This window comes from Microcaecilia unicolor, chromosome 3 (assembly GCF_901765095.1).
Source record: "Microcaecilia unicolor chromosome 3, aMicUni1.1, whole genome shotgun sequence".
Taxonomy (NCBI): domain Eukaryota; kingdom Metazoa; phylum Chordata; class Amphibia; order Gymnophiona; family Siphonopidae; genus Microcaecilia; species Microcaecilia unicolor.
The window spans coordinates 54,493,234-54,518,967 of record NC_044033.1 but is presented as its reverse complement, the minus strand read 5'-3'; the positions used below and the strand labels follow the sequence as shown (position 1 = coordinate 54,518,967).

Sequence of the window (25,734 nt, the reverse complement as noted above, 5' to 3'; positions counted from 1 at the left end):
TTTAATGGAACATATATAATTTTAGCAGCTGATGTGTTATGTTACCTTTGATTCTTATGATGATTCAGTAGCCCTCGTAAAATAACCAATCCTATTGTTTAGTCAGGGGAGATCAGTTAATTAAAATAAATGTATTTCAATGATGTTTGCTGGTGAACTGATTTCAAGATTCTAGCAATTTTGTACCACTGCTGGAGTAGTGTGTGTTAACACTGACTTGGTCTCTATCCTCCAAATGTACTGAATGAACAAGTATCATACTGCTCCAGCTGTGAAACCCAAAATAAATTAACCAAGTAAGTTCACCACAAGACATTAAAACTTTAAGTTAACTGAGATAGACAAATATACAGTTAGGAAATGAATTTCACCTGGCTTAGATGTTAGAACCTGAGGTTTCTAGAACAGGTTTTCCTTTTAAGAATATTAATGTGATGGTGAGGTTGTTTATTTGTTTCTGGGTTGTTTTTGTTAATTTAGTCCATCCTTCTTGCTTGGACATGTCTACGGAACTTCTTAATGTGATCAAGAAATACCCATGGCAATGTATGGAGTGCAAAACGTGCATCATATGTGGCCAGCCTCACCATGAAGAAGAAATGATGTTCTGTGACCAGTGTGACCGTGGTTATCACACTTTTTGTGTTGGCTTGGGCTCTATTCCTTCAGGTAATGTGACTTGTTAGATTCCATTGTGTAATACCTTCATTTTTTTTTTCCCAAGCAGCGATCCTTCTTGTTTTTTAGTCTAGTGAAAAGAGTAGCTACCTATTTGCAGCTAGTAGCCCCTTCTCTCTTATGCCCCCCTGATGTATAATCAGTCCAGCACCAGTTCATCTAAGAATATATTGAAGTCATCCAAAAATGAATCACTGAGAAGGTGGATTTTTGGATGTTAAAATAGAGTTTTTTGCTTCTGTCACTGGTCCATAAGGCTACTTGACAACTCCACTTTCCATTAACTGAACACAATGTTAATATATATATATAGTAGGATTCAAGATGGCAGCTCTGATATAAGTTGGTATACAATGCACCAGCCTAGTTGATTCAGTGGCAGTGCTGCCATGTGGAGGGTCCATAATTCAGTTGCTGGATCAGGTCAGCTGGGGATGTTGTATAGGCAAGATTCCCAGCTCCTGGGAATTGTGGTCATCAATAAGGGTGACACTTGAAAACCAGAGAGACTGTGGTACAAACTCTAGAAGGAGCTCTGGTGCATAGCTCCAAGTTTCAGGGCAAGGAACAATAGGATGAAGGGGATCTGTTAAACTGGAAGAAAAAAAAGCCTGTTGCAAATGAAGGCTTATGGAACCAGGATCCCAGCAATAGTTCTAGCTGAAAAAAAATAAAGGAGGAACTACCATATAATAAACTGCAGTAGCTTATCATTTTTCAGCTAAAGTAAAATGAAGAAAACAAGACAAACAGAAGTTTTTACAAAGAGGGAGAGGTGTGGTAGCTGTGTTAGTCCACTTTTAAAGGTAATCAATAGAAATCAAACAAAATAAAACATGGAAAAGAAAATAAGATGATACCTTTTTTATTGGACATAATACATTTCTTGATTAGCTTTAGAAGGTTGCCCTTCTTCGTCAGATCAGAAATAAGCAAATGTGGTAGATGACAGTATATATAAGTGAAACATCCAAGCATTTCATTGACAGTCTAACAGGGTGGGGGTGGGTAGGAGGTATGCATGGGAACATCAAAGCATTTCAGGTTGTATATTAACTATACCACATCACTCTTACTCTCTCATTCCTTCATGAATGCCTAAATGTCATAAGGGTCCTTTTACCAAGCTGCTGTAAAAAGGGTCCTGCGCTAGCTGCGGGGGCTGTTTTTGCTGTGCGCTGCGGACCTTTTTACCACAGCGGGTAGAAAAGGCTGAAAATAGCCATGGCCAAATGGTAAGATTGCTCTTACCGTGTGGCCATGCAGGGAGGGGTAGCACTTACCACCACCTATCAAGGTGATGATAAGGGCTCCCGTGCTAACCCATAGTGTTCAGCGCTGCCCAATTACCGTCAGGTTAGCACCATGCTAAAAAATACGGGCCAATTTTCCCTAGTGCAGGAAATTATGCATTCTTGGGCTGGAACTACTGCCAGTGCCTACCTTGGACCGGTGGTAGGTCCAGATTAGAGTGTGGTAAGCCTGCGTTGGACTTACTGCCACTTTGTAAAAGGGCCCCTTAGTGCATAATTAAAAAGGAGGCATGGTCATGGATGGGTCAAGGGTGGCCTCAGAAATTAGGCACGATGCTATAGAATATCTGAATTAGCGTGCCTAACTACCATCAGTTGAGTGTGAGCATTTATACCAGGTTTCAGCAGGAGTAAGTGCATGCACCCAAAGCTAGGCACAAGAAGCGCACTGTAGGTAGTCATAAATGATACTTATAGGAAAACACCTCCCACCAGTCTCATTTATACCCAGGTTCCAATTACAGAATTATTTGCAAGCAAAATACTCTGATCTCTGTCTAGGGATGAATAGAACCTGGATTGGCACCAAGCCAATGCTTCCGAAAGAGAGAAACAAACTAAAGCCAGCTGATATATATTAGAATTTATTATAGATAAAGAGGATATACAAATATAGAATAACTCTGTAGCAAGGCTTAGCCAAATGCAAAAATAGAGAACTTGCAGATAAAAGAACGACAAAATATATTGTCACTAACTATACACTCTGATTCTTACTGGAATACGAGGTAACCTGATTTGTAACACTGAACTAAAGTTCTGAGGTAATACAATTGTTAGCAGCTTATCTCCTGACCACGGGCATGACTCTAACCAGCCTAAGCTTAGGTAAACACCAATCACTAATTTCCGGCTATAAGAAGTAAATCACTGTTTGTCTCACCAGGCTGTCTCTCGGGCAGTCTCTCGGATGAGGTTGCACAGCTTCCTTCTCAGACGCGAGCTGTCTTCCCCAGCGAGTCTGGTCTCAAAATTAGTGCAGGGTCTCTTCAGCAAGCAGGTCTCAGACACTCCGTAACAGATTTCAGGGATGGTATAGCTGAGCCAACAGGTACTTCCACCATACATACAGTCCACAGGTGTTTCCGGTCTTCTCCGTTCTCTCAGTCTTCTTGCCAGCTCCAACTTCTTCCTTGGATGCCAACTAACTAACTTCTTCTTGTTCCCGCTTTCTTAGTCCCTTTCTCTCAGGTGACCAGAGGGAACCAATCCCGATCTTGTCCAGCTCATTCCATGAGCAAGAAACCGCCATTGTTCGTGACCTTGAAACTGTTACTTCTTGGTATACATTTCAGGCTCAGACTAGGCTTTTTGGAGCCCTGTCTTACTCCCTTTTCAGCTTCTCAGGGAGATAAAAGGGGGGTTGGTTGCCCACAGCATGTCCTTGGATGTTACATGACTGCCAGTGATTTTCCACAAGCAGAAAGCTGAATTTGCTGACACACTGATGTACAGGTCATAGGTTGCAGACTGCATCTTGATGTATTATGATTACAGGCTAAGACCAGCAAGGTGAGATCTACAGGGAAATACCCCTAGAGCACCAAGCTAGTATTCTGTAAAGGGCGCTCTGTACAGAGTTCCCTTTACAGAATACTCTCTCATGCAGATCATAACAGCGCCTAACTTTGGCTTCCATTTATTGAATCTAGTTCTTACTGTTTTCTACCTAGTGACAGGTAAAAAGGTTTTCCTCGGTATAATTCAGTGTTTCTTGCTCACTAATCTTAGCACAGTTGATAAATTTTGAGATCTGGATTTGTATTCAGAAAGAAAAACTGTTTTCTTTAGAAGTAATTTTAATAGTATAATATTGTGTTCAATTCTGGTTGCCGCATCTCAAAAAACACATAGTGGAATTAGACAAGGTGCAGAGAAGGGCAACGAAAATGATAAAGGGATGGGGCGACTTCCCTATGAAGAAAGGCTAAAGCAGCTGGGCTCATCAACTTGGAGAAAAGACAGCTGAGGGGAGATATGTTGGAGGTCTATAAAATATTGAGTGGAATGGAACAGGTAGACGTGAATCGCTTATTTACTCTTTCCCAAAATACTAAGACTAGGAGGCATGCAATGAATCTACAAAAGGAATCGGAGAAAATATTTCTTCACTCAACGTGTAATTAAACTCTGGAATTTGTTGCCAGAGAATGTGGTAAAAGCGTTTAGCTTAGCAGGGTTTAGAAAAGGTTTGGATGGCTTCCTAAAGGAAAAGTCCATAGACCATTATTAAAACAGACTCTGGGAAAATCCACTGCTTATTTATAGGATAAGCAGCATAAAATGTATTGTACTGTTTTGGGATCTTGCCAGGTACTTGTGACCTGGATTGGCCACTGTTGGAAACAGGATGCTGGACTTGATGAACCTTCAGTCTGTCCCAGTATGGCATTACTTATGTACTTATGTGAAATGAAGGGCAGTATATTAAATTCAAATAAACATAAAATCAAATTCCCTTCCACAAAATCATTCTCTCACTTAATGGATAATTTTCAAAAAGAATGGAAATGCTAATTTTTATTATTCGCAAATAAGGGATTCTGACTATTGGACATTTGATTAAGTGATCATAGGGGCATGTTTTAACTTTTCAACAAATGAGGGAAAAATGGTAAATTGTGATTTTCCATTTGTTTTCCTGTGTAGGCTAGATACTGCTGTGGGAATCTCAGTGTTAGCTACCTACAGGTTGTACATAAAGTAGAATCTGATGAGCTACAAATCAGGGTGACATTCTTATATTGCTATATTTAGTATCTTCTTTATGAAAATCCAGGAACTTGGAGGCTTGTAGAAGGTTCCAAAAAGGGGTGACATCACCAATGCAGAGGTCAGAAATGTATCTATACATGTCTACAGGCCTAATTAAGGCTGGACCAAAGAGAGAGGAAGCAGAGTGTATATGTGCTTTCTCCAGTTCTCTTAATCAAAAGTTCCTTGTTTAAGCCATGTCAACTCTTGATTCATTTGTTAGCTCCAACCTGGTCAAAGAATATAATTGCGGCAACAAGGTGGAGCAAGCTGAGGAAAGTCTTTACGTTTGAAGAAGGTATTGAGGCCTTTGTAGCTTATACATTCAAGTATAATCAGTAATGCTCACTCGGATCAACTTGACTGTTCGCCAACAATGTGAGTTCTGGCTTCAATGAGGAACATGCTTTGAAAGCTGCTAAAAGTCATTTTTTGAACTTGACAAAAGTAACCTGGTCTACAGGTATGAGTATGGCCAGAGGAGACAGGCTACAAGAGAGACGCTGACTGACGTATAACAGCACTGAATTATTTGTCAAGGCCTTTCATGTTTGAAGCTACTTTAGAGAAAAGACTGGTCAAGCAGCTGGTTGTAGGCATGGCCAGTGAACTGCAAGCAAAATCTTTTTTTCCACCAAGATGCAACACTTTTGCAATGGGCTATGGTCTAAAATATGGCCCAGTCTTTTGTGGCAACCCTGGCTAGCCATCAGCTGCCAGTCTAATGACTTAGAGCATCCTGTTTTGATAATGGAAATGGAAGCTTCCTAGTGCTATTGTGAACCAAATGATTCCCAAGCTTGCTGAGCACTTGTAACCAGAATGTCCTTCTTAGGTATGTGCAAGGAAGACAACGCGGAGGCAGGCCTGCTTACAAGCCCACCCACTTTTAGGACCTAGAACCAGAAAAAAATAGCAACTGATCACTCATTTTCTGATCTTGAGAACTGGAGGCTGTTTGTACTTAGGCTGCCTAAACATAAAGCGACAGGAGATCCTTATAGTTGGAACCCTTTTTGTGTATGAACATACATATGAATGGCTGTGTAGTGAAAATGCACCTAGATGTGGGAGTAACAATTACAGTAGTCACGGCAAATGGGAAGAATTGAAAACAGTACTATGGAGGGTAAAGACATGTTGGGTTGATATTCAATGTGATTTAACTGGCCTGAAATGGCTCCTGGCTGGTTAAATGCCTGTTTGAGGCTAACCGCTAATTTTCAGTGGCTGTTAACCGGTTAGTGCCACTGAAAATAACTGGTTAGTGCCAAATAGAAAACTGGCTATTTTGTGGGCATTCTGGGGGCAGAGTTGGCATTTGGCCAGTTAAGTGCCTATATTCAGCACTTAACCGGCCAGGTTAACCACATAAATAGGACTGCATAAAAGTCAATCATACCTTTATACAGTAACCCGTAGCCAGGCACTCAATCAGCTATGCATTAGCTGGCTCCACAAACCAGTACATTTAATGCTGATGCCCGGTCATGGCCCAACATTGAATTTGCGGGTTTCGCACCAGTGGTGTTAAGCAAAGCACTGATCATGCCAGCTAAATATTGGGCCCATACTGGCTAAGAAGTGAAGCTACCTGGAAGTTCTGGAAGAATACAGAGGACAGCAGACTGAAGCTTCCCTTGTTTGTGACCCATGGCCAAGTGCCTCTCATGGGGCATAACTGGATGATAGCCCTGGGGCTAAGCTAACATAGTCTGCTTCATTCTCAGATGGACTGCATTGTTTTAGGAGCTTAAAGGCATGTTTGCTGAGAAGTGGGGTGAACTGATGAAGGATTTTGAGGCACATATATTGCTGAAAGAAGGAGCCGTTCTGGAGTTCTGTAAAAGCAATCCAGTCAGAGATAAGGTACTGTCCCAGCTGGTGTACATAGGACAAGATGGACTGATCCAGCTAAAAACATATAGTGACTGAGCAGCATCCCTATTATGTGTTCCAAAGCCATATGGTTCTGTTCAGTATTATGCTTACTATAAAATCACAGGGATATTATTCACCTTGAAGGGCCTGTAACATAGAGTTTGAGTACACACAGTATATTTACTCATTCCCAGGTGATTTTTTTCCCTGTTTGTTTGCCTAAAGGAACACTCCCCTTGCAATTGCAGGTTGCACACCATCAGAGATGTTCTTGGAGAGACAAGTGCACCTGCCATGGGAGCTGATTCCATTTTCTTTATTTATTTCTATATAGATCCAAACAGGTGACTAAGCTGTTTACAATAGAAGTAAAACAGTATATCACTGCTGATCAGTGCTTTTTTTTTTTTTTTTTTTTTTTTAGCAAAAAAGGTGCTGGTACTTAAATGCTAGGCCACCCTTCATCGGTGAGGTTATCACTGAGGGATCCACCCCACAATAGCCAGGCCCCCTGCAACCAATCACAGAATCAATGACAAGGCAGAATTGGTGTGTAGAGCCTGAGCTCTTTCATTAAAACTTGGGGACCGGGAGATCACGTGATGAGCTGAGTGGAGCAGACCTGCAGTAGCTCCTCTCTCGGACCCTGCCTCCCCTCGGACACAACACACTGCCTACCGGGTGATAGTGAATCGCGAAAAATACATAAAGCAGCAAGTTAGCTTATATGGACCCTTTTGTTATAAAAATTGAAGCGGGAATGCCAGCAAAAAACGTCAAAAAAGATGCGGAGAAGCCGCGGGGGATGGATCCCAAGATGGCGCCGAGCCCCGGGCCAAGTCCGAAAGAGATAACTTTTACAGAACAACAACTAGTACAATTAACCGAAGCAGTAAAGTCGGCATTAGAGCCTCAATTACAGCAGCTCTCTAATCAGCTCACCTCGATGGAAACACGCTTGGATGATACCACCCGTCGAACGGGAGAGTTAGAGCACAGAGTGTCGGCCATAGAAGACGGCGAGGTTGGGCAAGTCAAACAGCTGGAAGAGCTTAAAAAGTTAGTGCATCTGCAATCGCAACAGATCGATGAGTTGGAGAATCGATCGCGATGAGATAATTTACGCTTAGTAGGCATTCCAGAAACAGTTCCGGAGCACATGTTACAATCAGCACTGGAAAAATGGCTGTCTGAAGAAATGGCGCTCTCAGATAATACAGAATCCTTGTGCCTGGAAAGGGCCCACAGATTAGGGCATAAACCAGAACAAAATCAAAGGCCGAGAGTGGTGATTGTAAAAGTGCACAACTTTGTGCACAAGATGGAGATTCTAAGAGGGGCTCGGCTGAAGCGTGATAAACTGTTTTATAATGGCAGTGCCGTCAAGATATTTCAGGATTTTTCACTATGCTTACAGGAGAAGCGACGGGCATTTCAGCCGGTCTGTAAATCTCTAGCAGAAAGTCAAAAGAAATTTGCCTTAATCTATCCAGCGACATTAAAACTCCAACACCAGGGAAAATGGCATCTTTTTAAAACACCACAAGAGGCCACAAAATTTATTGCTGGACTGGATCCGACATGAGAGACAAGAGAAGGCTTCTAAGAAGCAGAGGACATTCCATAAGGTCTAAGTTTAAGTGTATGATTATGACGAGTTAAGTGGTTGTGTGTTGTACTTTATATGCAGAAATGTTAATATAATTTACGGTGAAAAGAACAGAGGGTGATGGGACTGATATGATACGATATGATAAGGTGTGTGTGTTTGGGGGGGGGGGGGTTCAACCTCATCTGATCTCCGTTGGGTGAACAAGGATGGGAGTTAAATTGTTTTGGGTTGTAACAGGGGGGGGAGGGGGGTTAAGAGAGGGAGGGATGGGGGAATAATGGTAATATTGGGTAGAAGGGAAGAAGGTGATAAATGTTTGTGTAACTCACAATGCAAAAACGACCAGAGAAAAAAGCGGGCTGGATGTGATAGGAGGGATGTCAGCTGGGGATCAGACTGGAGAACCTTGACATTTTGGATCTCTCGGGTGAGGCTGGGCGCCCCGGAGATGTGTTTGGAAGTAGCTAAAGACGACAAAGCTTTACGGAGAGGAAGATTAAAACTTTAAGGTTTGCTACATGGAATGTGGGAGGGATAGCAACTCCAATTAAAAGAGCAAAAATTCTGGAGGCCCTAAAGAGACATAAAGTAGATGTCGGGTGCTTACAAGAAACTAGACTCTCCCCGGAAGAGCATAGGAAATTGAAAACTAGATGGGTGGGGGAGGTTCACTACACTTCAGCAGGAGGGCGGAAAGGCGGAGTGGCCCTATTAATACGCAAGGGGTTAGCAGCCAAATCTGAAGTAGTGCAGGTTGGCCCACAGGGTGATTACGTAGTGGTCAAGGTATGGATACAAAATAGAGAATTCCTGGTGCTGGGATTATATGGACCTAATGTTTATGATGCAAAATTTAATGCGAAGTTAATGGAAATATGCATGCCATACAAAGCTTCACAACTTATAGTCATGGGCGATTTTAATCTAGTCTCAGACTATCATGTAGATTGCTCTGATCCCAATGTAGCATCTCGGGGGGGGGGGGGCCTAAATCACGGGCCATGAGGTCCTTCATGCGCTCTCTAGACCTGGTGGATACATGGAGGGCACTACACCCTGGAGAGCGTGATTATACTCATGTTTCACGAGCACATGGCACGCTCTCCAGACTAGACTACATACTGATAAGTCGAACAGCATTTTCATGGGTAGCTAGAGCGGAAATAGGCCCGGGGGGGTTGTCTGACCACTCTATGGTGTGGATAGATGTGGAGACTACGAGGTTCTATCAGACAGCGGGGGGATGGAGATTCCCGGCATATCTATACCATAGCAAGGACTTTCGGGATTTTCTCCATCAGAAATGGGAAGATTACAAGCAGAATAATAGAAGGCATATGACTCAACCAACATTGTTCTGGTCGGCTGCAAAGGCTGTACTGCGAGGGGAGGTGATAGCCTTTGCCCATGCAAGGAATAAAAAACATTCCATAGCAATCTTGAGGCTGGAAGCCAAACTGCAGAAGGCGAAAGCCTGTTATATACGTAGCCCCAATGCCACAACAAAAGAACACCTGCTGGCAATGCAGGTTACACTTAATTCATTGTTACACGAACGCATGTGTAGATCCCTGGCATTTCAAAAATTTAAATTGCAAAGATTTGGGAATAGGTCGGGATCAATGTTAATGAGATTAGTAAGGGCTTGGGGAAATCGGCAACCAATAACGATTTTGAGAGACGAGAAAGGAGTGCAATGCAATAATAGCGAAGACATAGCACGTATATTCACAAGGCACTTTAAGGCTCTATATCAGGCAACCCCAAAACCAGATCGCCAAGTACTTAACAGTTTTTTGGAACGCGTTGGGGTACCCAAACTAACAGAATTAGAATTAAACATGCTGGAAGGTCCATTACAGGGGAAAGAGATCCAGGAGGTGATTAAATCCCTACCGTTAGGTTCCGCGCCAGGGCCTGATGGATATACAGGGGAATTTTATAAATTACTACCAACCTCTTTCGTGGGACCTCTATGTGACTATTATACTCAGGTCATAACGGAAGGTAAATTCCCCCAGTACTGTAATACGGCATTGATTTCACTTCTTCCCAAACCAGGGCGCCCAGAGGATCAGGCGGCCTCCTATAGACCAATCTCACTCATAAATGTGGACATAAAAATTCTGTCCAAAATTCTTGCCAATAGGTTGGCCATGATATTGCCTAAGGTAATAGGACAGGAGCAGGTAGGCTTTGTCAGAACTAGGCAGGCAGTTGGAAATGTTCGCCGACTACTGTTGGCAATGGCGTCGAGTCAGCAGCGGGGTGTGCCGACTTGCCTGTATAGTTTGGACGCTGAGAAAGCTTTTGACCTAGTGGGCTGGGAATACCTCTTCACAACTCTTAAATATATGGGAATCCAGGGCTGGTTCTATCAAGCCATAATAGCTCTATATAAAGACCCAGAAGCTGAGATCTTGGTTAATGGGGTCAAGGCTGCACCATTTAGGATAGAGAGGGGTACTAGACAGGGGTGCCCCCTCTCACCTCTACTTTTTGTGCTAGCATTGGAACCACTGCTTAGGGCTTTGAAATCTGAGCAGGATATACCGGGAGTGATGGTGGGAGAGGGACAGGTTAAAGTGTTAGCGTTTGCTGATGACTTGGCTGTGATTACATCCAGACCGCAGGAGGCATTGGAGGCTATGTTAACTATAATTAAGGAATACGGGAACTTGTCAGGCTTCTCGCTAAATTTGCAGAAGTCCAAGGGATTGATGATATACCCACAGGCAGGAGGCATGAGTGTGGGTGAGAGGAATTTGATATGGGAAAAAGAAAAAATCAAATACTTGGGCACTTATATACCACAGGATTTGACTACTCTATACTTTAAAAATGTGCAACCATTACTTACTCAGACTTGTACACAGCTGAGACTGTGGCATGATTATCCATTATCAATAACAGGGAGGATAGCCTTATATAATATGGTTATTGTGCCCAAGTGGCTATATGTCTTCCAAACCCTGCCACTGTTTCTACGCTTGGAAGATGAACAGAAATTGAACAAGCAACTGAATAAATTTTTGTGGAAAGGGCGGAAGGCTCGGATACCGATTGCAACACTCCAGATGTCTGTGGAACATGGAGGCATGGGACTTTTGAGTGTGCGAAATCTTACTGTAGCATGTGGTATGAGACACATCTCAGATTGGTTTCGTAACACAGCGGAGTTTTCTGCCACTGAGTTAGAGACACAGCTCACTGCTGGGATCCACTTCAGTAACCTGCTACATACAGGCGGAGGTCGGATCCCGCCGATACTACAGGACTCTCATATAATGCCAACAGCGAAAGCAGTTTGGAGATGGATCTGTCGCCTTCATCAATTCTCATCACGGACCACGCCATACTTGACAATTTGTGACAATCCAGACTTCCCGCCGGGACAGATATATGGTGTGTTCCACCGTTGGAAAAGCAAAGGGTTAATTTACATAACGAATGTGTTGACTGAGGAGGGGCAAATTCAACCATTTGAAGAGCTGAAGTCTAAATATTCTTGCTGACAGTCAGAGTACTTCCACTACATGCAATTGAAGCATTACATTTCCGCCCTGGAGTGGCAAGATCTGACGGAGGACGTGCAGGAGGAACTGTCGGATGCATTCTCCTTACAGGCACAAAATAAAGTTCCGCTTCGGATGCACCATAGGCACATCAGAGACACAATGCCAGAACCTGATTACAAGGGTCTGGCACAGGCCTGGACAGTAGACTTAAGAACAGTAATCTCTTATCAAATTCTTAAAGCACATGTTTTGTCCTTGCGAGGCTCTTGCAGGATGATGTCACAATGGGAATTACAATTCAAGTTTGCTATGCGTGCACATATTCCACCAAGAAGGGCCTTCCATATGGGAGCGTCGACGGATGGGGCCTGTTTGAAATGTGGCGAGATGGGAGTAAAATTAGGACATATGTTTTGGCATTGTTCAAAAATAGCAAAGTTCTGGAGGAGTCTCCTAAAACACGTATCCCTTATGTGGAAGACAACATGGTGCTGTAAGCCGCAATTATTGTTTGGCAATCCGGAATTGGTGTCCCCGATCCCAGCTGGTTATAGAGGATTTGCAAATCGGGCAACAACTGTAGCGAAGAAAGTAATACTAACCGAGTGGATTACAAATAAAATTCCCACAGTTCATCAGTGGAGATGCCAAATGGTGTGTCTCATGAGGTTTGAGAGACGGTTGGTGGATCAGAAAGAAACCTTTAAAGAAACAGATTTTTGTAAGATATGGACTCCATTTTGGTTGACATTGCCTCCAGCGGTGAAAGGTCCTATACTAAATTTTTGATGTACACAATCATATAAATAATAGTTTGCGTGGTGTAAGTAGAGTGAATACACGGATGTTTAGACACCTTAGACAATGAGGAGAAAGAGGAATGGTTTCCTCCCTGGGGGGGTTTTGGGGGGGGGGGGAGGGAGGGAGGAGGTTTGGTATAGTTTAAGATTGTATAAAATGATGATGTGATAGTATGATGTTTAAGTTTGATGCAAGACTTATCTGCAATGGATACTGTACTGTATTATATACCTAATGATGGATTTCATCATCAATAAAAACTTATTTGCAATAAACAGACTTAGAGAATAGGAAGGTTTTTAGTATCTATCGGAAGCTAAGGTACATAGATTCTGTTCTGATGGAGATAAGTAGTAAGTTCCATATTGATACAGTACAGGGAATAGAGAACCGAAGATGTTATGATATACTTATCTTATACATTAGAAAATTACCCCCTATAAAGTTATACTTCTGACTTTTTATCCTGAATTGTTTCTACAGAGACAATAAAACATATCACTGTAAAACTTGGGGACCATGGGTCAATTTTAGCAGACAATGGAAAAGGTGCCGGTACTCAGTACCCCCAAGTATCCCCTCAAAAAAAGCCCTGGTGCTAATGAAGATGAAAAGGACATGAAAAAGAAAGGAAGAAATATTAAGCAGAGGAGGAGTCAAAAGCCAGAGAGAAGAGATTAGTTTTAAGAAGGGCCTTGAAAGATGGAAGGGGAGGATCTGAGGAGAGAGGAAAGGGAGTTCCAGAGCTTGGGGCCAAGAAAACTGAAGGCAGTGTCATGAGAAATGGTGAGGAGTGAAGCAGATGGGGAAGGGATGCACAGCAAGTTGTTAGATGATGACCGTAGGGAACAAGAAGGCGCATAAGGGATCAGAAGCGTATTCAAATAGGGGAGGGAGCAAGGTGGCCTCTGAAGACTACCATTAGAAGTTTGTAGTGAATACGAGCAGAGACAGGGAACCAATGTTAGCATATCTGGGTTTAAAAAAGGTTTGGACAAGTTGTTGGAGGAAAAGTCCATAGTCTGCTATTGAGACAGACACAGAAAAACCACTGCTTAGCCAGGAATTGGTAGCATGGCATATTGCTACTATTTGGGTTTCTGCCAGGTACTTGTGACCTGGATTGGCCACTGTTGGAAACAGGATACTGAGCTAGATGGACTATTGGTCTGACCTATTATGGCTCTTCTTAGGTTCTTATATTCTTATGTTGGATTATAAAAATATGTGGACAGATGCTGTATATTAGCAAAACCTCCCCTGCAATTGCTGTAAAAACTGGAAAGAAAGAAAAAAGAAAAAGCTGGCTTGCAGTATCAGAGGGTTTCAAAATGGTAGAGTCTGGTGAGCATTGTGTGTCTATCAATGAGACCATAATACAGTAAATCACAGCAGGAGTAGTGAGTGCACTAGATAATAAATTTGATGAATGTGACCTGGAAAGCTTCCAAGATGGCTGTTTATTTTTTTTGAATGGCTTTGCAGTAATTATGGCATTAGCACATGGCCATTTATAAAAAACAAAATATTTTTATGGTTGTGGTAAAAAATGACTTTAGTGCATATGCATCAACTGTAGGCACCTCATTTCTTTCACACAGAAACTTTTATATAAGACATTACAGAAGTCAAGAAAAGTATGCAGTTTTCCATACAACCCTGGACAATGGACATGAAGTTTTATTAATTTCATTGGACCTCTCAGCTGCCTTAGTGCGCAAGAATGACCTGAGTAAGGGTTTCTGGAGGGTTGCTGTTAGAAGGTGCTATGACAGGGTAGCTCCACTTCAAGGGTCCTAAAGTGCACAGGGATCAGTGTTGTCTACTTTATTTAACATCTATATTGTACCCCTGATATCCCTGTTCATATCCTTTGGTGTGGATTGGCATCCTTTTCAAGATGATATCCAAATGAATTCTCTGGTCACTGGATCAGACTCAGTCCATTCAGAATTTAACGTTTGTCAGAGGCAAAGATCATTTTCACCCTATCTTAACCCATTGCTTAAGGCTTTCTGGTACTGCCTTAGCCTGCTTTCGCTCCTGTTTATAGAGAAGACAAGTCAAAGTTAGTTGTCAACCTCACCTTGAGTATTGCATTCAATTCTGGTTGCCATATCTCAAAAAAGATATAGTGGAATTAGAAAAGGTTCAAAGAAGAGCCACCAAAATGATAAAGGGGATGGAACTCCTCTCATATGAGGAAAGGCTAAAGAGGTTAGGGCTCTTCAGCTTGAAAAAGAGATGGCTGAGGTCTACAGAATCCTGAGTGGTGTAGAATAGGTAAAAATTAATCTATTTTTTCACTTTTTCAAAAAGTACAAAGAACAGGGGATACTTGAAGTTACATGAAAATACTTTTAAAACAAATAAGAGGAAATATTTTTTTCACTCAGTGAATAGTTAAGCTCTGGAACTCGTTGCCAGAGGATGTGGTAACAGCAGTTAGTGTATCTGGGTTTAAAAAAGGTTTGGACAAGTTCATGGAGGAAAAGTCTATAGTCTGCTATTGAGATAGACATAGGGAATCCACAGTGTCTGTCCATTACTCATAAAGGAGCACTGGCTTTGCATTTTCTTTCATATCTCCTTCGAGGTTCTTGCTTTAAGTCACCATTCGTCATATAAGTTTACCTTCTTTTCTTCATGGAATGTTAATTCCTTATACATCTAGTCATCTTCTCTGTTCTGCCAACCAACATCTTTTAGTTGTTCCAACCCATCTCCAGATCCATTCGCAGTCTGCTAGAGTTTCCTATTTTGCAGTTGTTGCCCCAACGTTGTGGAACTCCCTTCCATTGGAACTTCGTTCCAAGTTCTCCTTCAATCCAGTTTTGCCGTTGTTGCCCCAACATTCTGGAACTTTGTTCCAAATTCTGTTTCAAAAAATTTAAAGCTTTACTTAAAACGTGTTTTTTTTCCCCAAGAATTTTTACCTAATCTTTGAATTTTCATTCCATCCTTTTCTTTCTCACTGCCGCACCTGCACAGCTGACACATCTGTTAGCATTCTATTTCCACTTCCTTCCCTCATTATGTGGCTTAGTTGTAAAATTTCCACTTCCCTCTACCTTATTTGTTGCAGTTTGTAACTTAGGCGTTCATTTGTGTCCTTTCCATCATTTCCTCCCCTTATTTATTTATTATATTAATGTTTTTATGGCAAACACTTAGATATTTTGTTACATATGATTTGTTAAATTAATTTGAAATGTGAAATGTTTGAGAATTCGTAGTGCCTTGATTTCAAAACAGTTGCCAAAAGAGCAAATCTGACATAATTTGAAGAAACGTTACCAATGACTGAAGAGATATATGGATGAAAATTTAGGTTAAAAAAGTGATCACCCCACCCAAATTTTTGAAGTTTCACTGGTGGGAATGCTTTTATCTGCAAGGTTAATGGATTTCAACAAGATTTTTTCTGGCCTTCAGAAAATAGTGCCTTTGCTTTATTTAGGTTTAGTTGCATCCAGTTATACTACTACTACTACTTATCATTTCTAAAGTGCTACTAGACGTACGCAGCTAGTGAGAGATTGCAGTCAATTTTGAATTGAGTCCCTGTAAGATCTTGTGTTTTACAAGGATCAAATGTTTCCAGAATCTGTATCTCATCTGGTAAATGTAAGGGGTTACTTCCATCCTCCAAGTCTACTGTGGTTCATATCACAGTAGTCGGTGAATCTTCTCTGTTAGTTTTGCTGCCTCTACCAAAGCAGCCACACTCATTTCTACAAAAGATGTTTAACAGTATTGGCAGGAACTACTGTAAATATTAGGAAAAAAGCACAATACAAGTATCTCAATCCCTGGGCAATGCTAATTCATCTCAAGATTCAGCCATGTCTCTATTTTCTACCTCAGAGTCCAAACTGCAAGGAAGGCACTCTCTACCTTCCCCTTAACTGCCATTTAGAAATCACTCAATAGGGACTGAAAAATTACCCAGATCTTTTCTTCATCTCACTGGAATTTTCTTTAGAGGGGGGGGGGGACTACTTAATGGGAATTCCCTGTGACCTTTCCCTTCCTGCTCAGAATGAATCTCCTTATGTTAATACGTCTTACCTGAAGTTCATTCAGCACGTTTGATAAGCAGAATATAAATAAGATGTATTTGGTTTTTATAAATATGTAGATATGCCAAAACCCACAGTAGCCATTACGATATGTATCCTCTTACATAAGAAACAGCTTTGTTTATGTCAAACCCCACTAACAATACAGCCTTATCTCTAAAAAGATCAGCTTAATATATAAAGTACATCCGTCTCCTGAGTGTAGTAAAATCTAACTTTCTCTTTCTTCAGTAGTTGAATTTGCAATGATGAAGACAAAAAAATAAAACACCTTATGGAAGCAGATGAATGCACAACACACCTTATGTGCTGCATGTGACTTACCTTATTTGAGACCCTTTGAGAATCTGTTTCTGCCTTTGCTGCCAAATGACTTCCCTGGCTGCTTGTTTCAGTCATGCATTTATATTAGCAGATGTTCTATGTAGTGGTAATGGCTCCAACCTTATGATGTCTTTGCAGTATTGCAGAACAAAGAATGGCAGAGGGAGAGTTTAGGAGAGAAAGTCAAACTATTTCACCCCTTTAAAGAGGCCTGAGAATGGTAGAGAGTGAAAAGGGAATTTGGTGTTTATCCCTTTAGCAAATAATTTAGAGTTGGAGCCAGAAGTAGACATGATAGTTTTCACAGAGTGGAGGAGAAAAGGAAGAGGATATATGGGTACTTATGAGGCGATGGGCAATGGGACTTTTCCTTCCTTCGAATATCTAAATCAAAAAGTACGGGATCTCAAACACCCTATTGTATACTTATTTATAGGCCATGCATTATTATCTCACCAAAAAGTGGCAGGTGCCCCACAGGGACTGTTTTCTCTGCCTATACATGGTATTTCTGCAGTTGCCTCCGGACTAAATAAGGTCTAAATAAGGGGTATAAGTTAAAAGGTCATGAATTTGATATACTGTCTTTCTGTGGTACAGCCAAAGCAGTTTATGTGTGTTATATGTAAGTACTTTCTCTGTCCTTACTGGACTCACAACCTGAGTTTTTTGTAGGGAGGGAAGAGAGATTAGCAACTCATCTTCGTCAGCTAGTGGAAGCTTGGTCAAAGGATCTGGGGCTGCTAGCCACAGAGGGCAACCGAGGAAATATTCTAGAAATAGAATCTACAATACAAGAAACACGGGAAATACAATTTAAGATACTACATAGGGCTTATGTTACCAGGAGTCAGATTTAAAACCTGCACTATCCACTGTTCTAGGCAAAATGGGAATATGAGAGGGAGACGAGTTCAAGATATGTGAGACTAAGGTGGGAACACTAGAACACGTGTTTCTTGAATGTAATATGCTTGGAGATTACTGTCAGATGATATTGAACAGAATCCAAAGGGTTATCTATACAATTGGAATGGACATATAGGTTAATGTTACTGAGAGAGGGAAGGACAAAACATCCTAAAAGCAGAAAGTAGGTTTGTTTTACTAGTGCTGCCTCTGCTGGCCAAGAAAAATATATTATAACACTGGGTGGGGGAAGAACCTCCTCCAGTGCAACAGTGAGAAGTGGGTATGCTAGAAATGGCTGAATGGAATCTGCACAGAGAATCACAGTACTAGAAGGGAAAAAAAAGACAGAACACCAGGCAGTTTGGAGAAGATAAATTAACGCACTCTGAAGGAAGCAAACTGGGAGGAAGATGGGGGATAAAATTCAAAAGTATGAAACCAGACAGCAGATCAGTTCTCCACACAGTAACTATGGGGTTACAGCACAAACAGTTGAAAAAGTTACTGGGGGAACAATAGTCACTAAGGGGGAACTGTGCAAAAAGCGTATTATGTCCAATCTTTATCCATGCTTCTGTGTATTTGGCTGTCTGGCTTTGCTCAATAAAGACATTTTTTTAAAGAACCACATAACAGATAAGCTAAGCAGAATTCTTTAGCCCCACATGTGGTCTCTAAACTCTAAACCAATACAAGGCATTTTTCAAGACTTGAACCTCAGATAGACCTGTTTGCCAGCAGTGAAAACACAAAGCTGGCCGTCTGTTATTCAGTGTACCCATCAACAGATCACCTAGCAAGGTGGACTTGGCCCCTCCTCTGTGCCTATCCACCATTCCTTGAAGAAATTACAGAAAAGGCCCAGCACAGTGATTCTCATAGCACCGTATTGATCCCATCAGAACTGGTTTCCTCTTTTGAAAAGACTTTCATTCTTATTCTGTGCAAGTTTCAACCTTCCAATCTTGGTAACACAGAAAAAAAGGCTCCCTTTTGCAACTCAGCCTCTGGTGACTGATGCTAACAGCATGGAAATTGTGCCTTGGATCTGAAACCACCAATTCAAGATATCTTGATGGCACAAAAAAAACAAAAAAAAAGCTTTTACACAAGAAGTTCATATGCATTTAAATGGAAAAGGTTTTCAGTATGGTTTTCCACTAAAAGATGATACCCCTTTTGGTGACCTCCAAATACCATACTAATATACCTCTATCATCTTTTATCATCGGAATCTGCAAACATCCTTTATCAGAGTACATCTCAAAATAACTCTTAGCCTATCATTCCTTCAGAAAAAGAGTCCCGGCAGCTCAGTAAGAGTCTGCTTTATTTTGGATCTCTGCTTTGTTAGAAAGAAAATTATAAAAATACTAGTAAAAAAGCCCCGTTTCTGATGCAAATGAAACGGGGGCTAGCAATGTTTTCTTCTGTGTGCATGTGGGAGTGTGTGTGTCCCTGCCCTCTGGCCTCTCTCCCCTCCCCCCTCTGAGTCCTTCACTGTTACAGAGCCAGTGATTTGATTTCGTGCTCTGCTGTTTTCCTTCACTGACTGTGTTACAGAAAGGGCGGGGCAGACACTCATAGGGAAACCGGATATCTCGCCCCCTTCACACTTCCGGCTGGAGGCTTCATAGAACGTTGGTTTTGACTTTTATATAGAGAGATCATTTAGATAGCTATTTTTGGTTTTATTATTATTGTATGTTCTATGTATTTTAATATTATTTTATCTGTTATGATTGGTTCTTGAAAAGGCAGGTTATAAATTGGTTGATTAAATTTAAGGTAACATCACTCCTCTTGTAAAACAGCTGCTGCAGGCAAACCTCAGATATTTTAAAGTAGTTGCCTAATAGCATTGTTAGTAAATTTATTCTATTTTTAAAAATTTATAGATTTATTTCTCTTCTATAGGACACTGGATATGTGATTGTTGTCAAAACATTCCATCTACGCAACGAAAACGAGTCAGAAGAAGTAAAAACAACAAAGTAGTATAAAATGATGATACCTACACCAAAATTGCACATCCAAGAATGTTAATGGTGCTAAATGACTTTGTATAGAATGAACAAAATATTATTCCACTATTTTCACCTTTCTACAATAAATAAAAATATTGAATTAAATATTGACTGCAGACTGAATCTTAACATTTGGGCAGGAGAACTTGTCAATTTGTGGGGTATACTGCTTTCTGCAGTTTTTTGTATATTTTGACCATGTTGATCTGATGTGATATTGCATGCTACCCCTTGAGGAATTTTGCAATGTAAAGATGGTATCAGTGGCAGCTGCTGAAACAAGAAATCAAAGATAATTTAACCTGCAGAAAGCTAGAGCAATAATATGTTTTTTTAAGTGTAGATTTTTAGGCACAAGGGGCCTGATATTCAGACCGCGATTGGTGCTGACCCCGGATATTCAAAGCCGGGCCATTTCTGGTGACCTGCATTGACTATCCAAGTTTTTTGGCTGGCTCCAACTTAACCAGCTTGAGGGATCCTTTTACAAAGTCACAGTAAAAAGTGGCCTGTGGTAATGTGGGCGCTTCTTTTGGATGCGCGCTGGGCCACTTTTTAACGCAGCTGGGATAAAGGCCATTTTTTAATGGGCTGAGAAATGGGCCTGCGCTGATATTAAAACTAGTGTGCACCTATTTATGGCCTGAGCCCTTACCATCAGCCATTGACTTAGCGGTAAGCGCTCCTGCTACCCGCGCGGTAACCGTGCAGCATGTGCTGCGCTGCTGATTACTGCTAAGAACACTCCCGCAATAGACAATAGAAGAATATTTTCTACTGCAGGATTTGATGTGCACCAAACTCAGAATTACTGTCGGGCGCACGCACTACTCTGGCGTTAGTGCTGATTGGTCGCATGCGCTACCTGCGGCTTTGTAAAAGGGTCCCTAAGTGAATATTCAACGCTAGCTGGTTAAGTCTATAGAGGCCAAAGATAGGACTGTTATTTAGGTGGTCTGATTTGGCCGCTAAACGTAGCTGGCCAGTGCTTGAATATTTGTGGATAGCTAGCTTGCGATATACCTAGTTAGCCGCAATGCTCTAACTGCAGATATTCAATGGAGCTAATCGGCTGTCTCCCACTGAATGTTAACGGTTAGCCAGCTAAATACTATTTAGCCAGCCAGGAGCCGTTCCTGGCAAATAGTGCTGATATCGACCGGAAGGAGTTTATTTCTACAACCTCCCAACATATGGAATCATTCATTAAAGAGTGAAATATATGTGGTCAAAGCTTTTTTACGTTTAAAAAAAATTAATAATCATACATTGAAAAAAATGTAGCTGTTGACAAATATACAACATTAGAGTTATAAAGAAACAAAGATGCAGTAGATCTATAAATATGGTTACAGAAAGAATGATTGACATGTTGAAATGGTCTGCACAAAAATATCTGTACAAACCTAGACACCGTCCACCTCATTCTGTGGGGGCATTTCTATAACTTGGCAACTTGATGCCTTGCACTGAGCACCAATTCTATAAGCAGCACCAGGAATACTAGAATAAGTCAGCATCAATATACCTACATTTAGACATGCCCATTACACCAGGTCCATATATGTCATAATTATGTAGTACAAGCAACTTCTAGTATTCTTTAAGGTGGGCATGTATGTAGGTGACACATCCATTTCCTGCCCATGTTCCACGCTCCACCCACGTGTACACTCCCTTGCAGTTACACACTATAACACTTACATGCTTTCTTATAGAATAGGTTGTTATGCACTTCCACTCTTAAATGCCAGTTATTAAATTGCCATGTATAACCTAAATGTAAGCATCGTTTGCACACTAAAATTAAGAACAGTAGCTCATACTTGTGTAAGTGCTACGTATGCACTTAACACTACTCTTAGCACATAAATATATAAGGGGACATACACATGGGTGGAGCATGGGTAGGGATCCCACTTATGCCTGTGGCCAGTGGTGTGCTGGAGCCAGCTCACACCGGCTCATGAGAGTTGTCTTCTTTTTTTTTTTTAATTTTGTGAGATGGTTGTTGAGCCAGATTAGCTGGGGCAGGAGCGATCCTCCTATGCTCCTGCCTATGCGGTCTCCACTCTCCGTACTGAAAGTGACTACTGCAAGTTTCAGCGGCAGTCTTGTGAGATTGCCAAGGGAACTTGCAAAAGTCTCACAGCAGCCATTTTCAGTACGGAGAATGGAGACTACATAGGCATGAGCGTAGGAGGATTGCTCCCGCCCCAGCTGACTACTGGACCACCAGAGCTGTAAGGTACACCCAGGGAACGGAGATTTGATAAACATGCTGCATGAGGGAGAGAAGGGGATAAGCTGCATATGGATGAGAGTGAGAGAAGGGTACAAGCTGAGTGGATGAGGGAGAGATGTAGACAAGCTGCGTGTGAATGAGAGGGATAAAAGGGGACAGCTGTATGTGGTTGAGAGGGAGAGATGGGGACAAGCTGCGTGTGGATAAGAGAGACTGGGACAAGCTGCGTGGATGAGGGAGAGAAGGGGACAAGCTGCATGTGGATGAGAGGGAGAGAAGGGGACAAGCTGCATGGATGAGAAGGAGAGACAGGCTGTAACTTATACAATACTGTCAATTATGTACTAATGCGCATGCCTCAGTGTGGCACTTGTACATCTGCTATTCACATGCCCCCTAATTCTGTATAGTGCACTATGTTGGGCACCATTTAAAATACTGTAAGTTGCGCACTTAGATGCCAACATTAACACCTACCTTTTACATGGTGGAAATGTTAGCGCTTAAATGTTGGTGCCCAAATTGCAACTTAGGCTCTGTTCTATAATAGCATCTGGGCACCCGGATGCCATTATAGAATACTGTCTTAGGGCACAGATTTTGGGCACCTAATTTTAACACCCTTTATAGAATTTCCCCTAATTGTAGGCGCATAGGTGCTAATTTGCACTAGTATTTTATTTTGGAATCTTGGTGCCCAGATGCCATTAGAAAGAAGACTTTGTATTTAGCATGCTGCACTTAGGCACCTAATTTTGGTGCCTAGTTATAGAATTGCTGCTATCCAGCTAATTGTATAAAGTAGGTGTTAACAATAGAATGTAGTGTACAATTAGTGTACATTTATGTGTGCATAACTTAGAGTACTATAATTTATGATTGTATCTCAGAAATATAGGTGCACACATTAAGTGCTCATGGAAAAAAAAGAGGTGATAGTGCACTGGTGAGGCCCCATTTAGAATACTGTGTGCAATTCTGGAGACCACACCTTCAAAAAGATATAAGCAGGATGGCGTTGTTCCACAGGGTGACTACAAAATTGGTCAGTGGTCTAGGTCATGTGGAGGGGCATAATCGAAAGCGAACGCCTATCTCCATGGGCGTCTATGTCCGAAAACGGTACGTGAAGAGGAGGGACAGACCGTATTTTTGAAAAAAATGGACATCTTTGTTTTGTTTCAAAAATACTGTTTGTACGGACCAAATGCCATGGATTTGTTCGTTTCTGAGCTGGGCATTTTATATTTTTTTTTAGCGATAATGGAAACTAAACCGGCCAACTCAAAAACGTCCTAATCCGAGCCATTTGGTTGTGGGAGGGGCCAGGATTCGTAGTACACTGGCCCCCCTGACATGCCAGGACACCAACTGGGCACCCTAGAGGTCAGTGCGGTAGACTTCAGAAACAGCTCCCACATGCATAGCTCCCTTACCACGGGTGCTGAGCCCCCAACCCCCTCCTCCAAAACCCACTACCCACAAATGTACAACACTACCATAGCTCTTAGGGTGAAGGGGCACCTACATGTGGGTACAGTGGGTTTTGGAGGCTTCCCATTTATCAGCACAAGTGTTACAGGTAGTGGGGATTGGCTTGGGTCCGCCTGCCTGAAGTGCACTGCGGTACCCACTAAAGTGCTCCAGGCCTCTAGGAGTTGTTGCTGATGTAGAACCTTGGCACACCAGTTGACACCCTGAAGACTAATGTCTCCGAAAACGTCCTTTATTGGAATAAGCACGTTTACTCACAGTTAACTGCAGATCAGAGGTTGTGCCCCACTGGCAAAGAGTCTCCCTGGTACTGAGATTAGCAGTAGGTCAGAGCTGGCAGAATGCTGTACAATGCCCACTTTCAGTAACGTGAGTAACACATGAAAGGGAGCTAAAAATGGCCACTACCTCATGGACTACCAGAAACAAGACAGGGCACACTCTGACCCAGTAAGCAGAGGGAAAAGCACCATGGGAGTAGAGCCTACCAACTACCAACATCGTGAGCATTTAACACAACCTAGTGGAATCACGGAGCCCAATACCCTACACCCACCACAATGCATTGCTGATGGACTCTGCAGTGCGCATAACAGAAAAGGTGTCACACAGGGAAAGGCTGTCAGAGAATAGAACACATTCTGCTGTCATGGAGGTGGGTACGGCATTTGAGGCTGGCAAAAAAAGTTTGTAAAGTGGGGTTTTTTTGGTGGGAGGGGATTAGTGACCACTGGGGGAGTCAGGGGAGGTGATCCCTGATTCCCTCTGGTGGTCATCTGGTCAGTTGGGCACTTTTTTGGGACTTGGACCTGAAAAAAAAAGGGTCCAAATAAAGCGGACCAAATTCTCGTCAAAAGCGCTATATACGGAATCTGCTAACTATGCCAGCCCCAGCTGCCCCGCTGACAGACCCCGGAAGAACTCTGAAAGCTGTGGACCCATTCAAGGCCTGCCCAGCCACCCATGAACGGCAGAGAACCAGCTGTAGAGAGAGCATACTAAGTACAGCAGAGGAAGGCTGAGCTTAGATCAAAAAGGAAAGATGGTTTGTGGGAACTTGCTCCTTTTGTTTTGTGGAATGCAATGATATATTATAAAAATGCACTTAATGTTGTTTATTATACTATTATAAGAGAGAGTCAATAATGAGGGCATCCAGTTTCTCCTTTTTGGGCAGCCAGCTTTGGAACGCTCTACCAAGATCCATCCAAACAATCAACAACCCATCTACCATTCAGAAAAATGTTGAAGACCCATCTCTTCAAGAAAGCTTACCCTAATGACCCAACTTAACTTTTTAAGCCACCCACGATTCCTGCCCGCGATGATTATTATACCTTTGACCATGTCTCACAATCTCCTTATCTTCATTCCTCAATCTCTTCCTCTCCATCCTTCCTACTCCCTTACTCCTCCCAATCTCTTCTCCTTTTGCTCATCCTATCTTGTTTACGTCTCCATGCTTAATTTACATATCTCAAAACCCCACTACTACTATGTTTACTACAACTTGTAACATTTTCCTTCAAGACTTTGTAATTCTATTTACTATGTACGCCGCATTGAACCTGCTATGTGTGGGAAAGTGCGGGGTACAAATGTAATTAATAATAATAATAGTTACCTTCATGCAGAAGTCCAGAGTCAGTCTAAATGTGCCAACATTTCCAGTTCTGTGATTATATATTATTCTTCTTCAAGTAATTTTCAACAGCATTTTCTCAGTAATTACCCAAATGTGAACACAATGATTAAGTTTTGGATGTTACTGAATTCTATTCTGTCTCACTTAGGGGTCTTTTTACCAAGCTGCGGGGAAAATGGCCCTGCGCTAGCAGTGTGGGGCCATTTTCCCCGTTTGCCAGGACCCTTTAAGCGCAGAGGGTAAAAAAGCCCTCAGACATACATGGCCATGCCATAAGAGAACTCTTACCGCATGGCCATGCGGTGAGGAGCCCTTGCTGCCACGATAAGGGCTCCTGCACTTGACTAACCTGACGGTAACTGTGCAGCGTGTGCTGATCCTGATTACCGCCGGGTTATCACCGCACAAGCCATTTCCAAGGGTTTTCTTTCCCCCCCCCCCCCCCCGT

The 25,734-nt window shown here is 42.0% G+C and overlaps 1 protein-coding gene across 2 annotated transcripts in view; it reads left to right on the top strand.

Annotated features, from left to right (window-relative positions):
- Positions 1-19,975, top strand: part of LOC115465460 (PHD finger protein 10-like) — a 282,287-nt gene extending 262,312 nt beyond the window's left edge. For both annotated transcript variants that reach the window (XM_030195940.1, XM_030195942.1), the window contains 2 exons: positions 481-669; positions 19,793-19,975. In XM_030195940.1, the coding sequence (XP_030051800.1) occupies positions 481-669; positions 19,793-19,878 (275 nt within the window). In that variant the 3' untranslated portion in view covers positions 19,879-19,975. The remainder of the gene's footprint in view (positions 1-480; positions 670-19,792) is intronic.
- Positions 19,976-25,734: the final 5,759 nt, after the last annotated feature.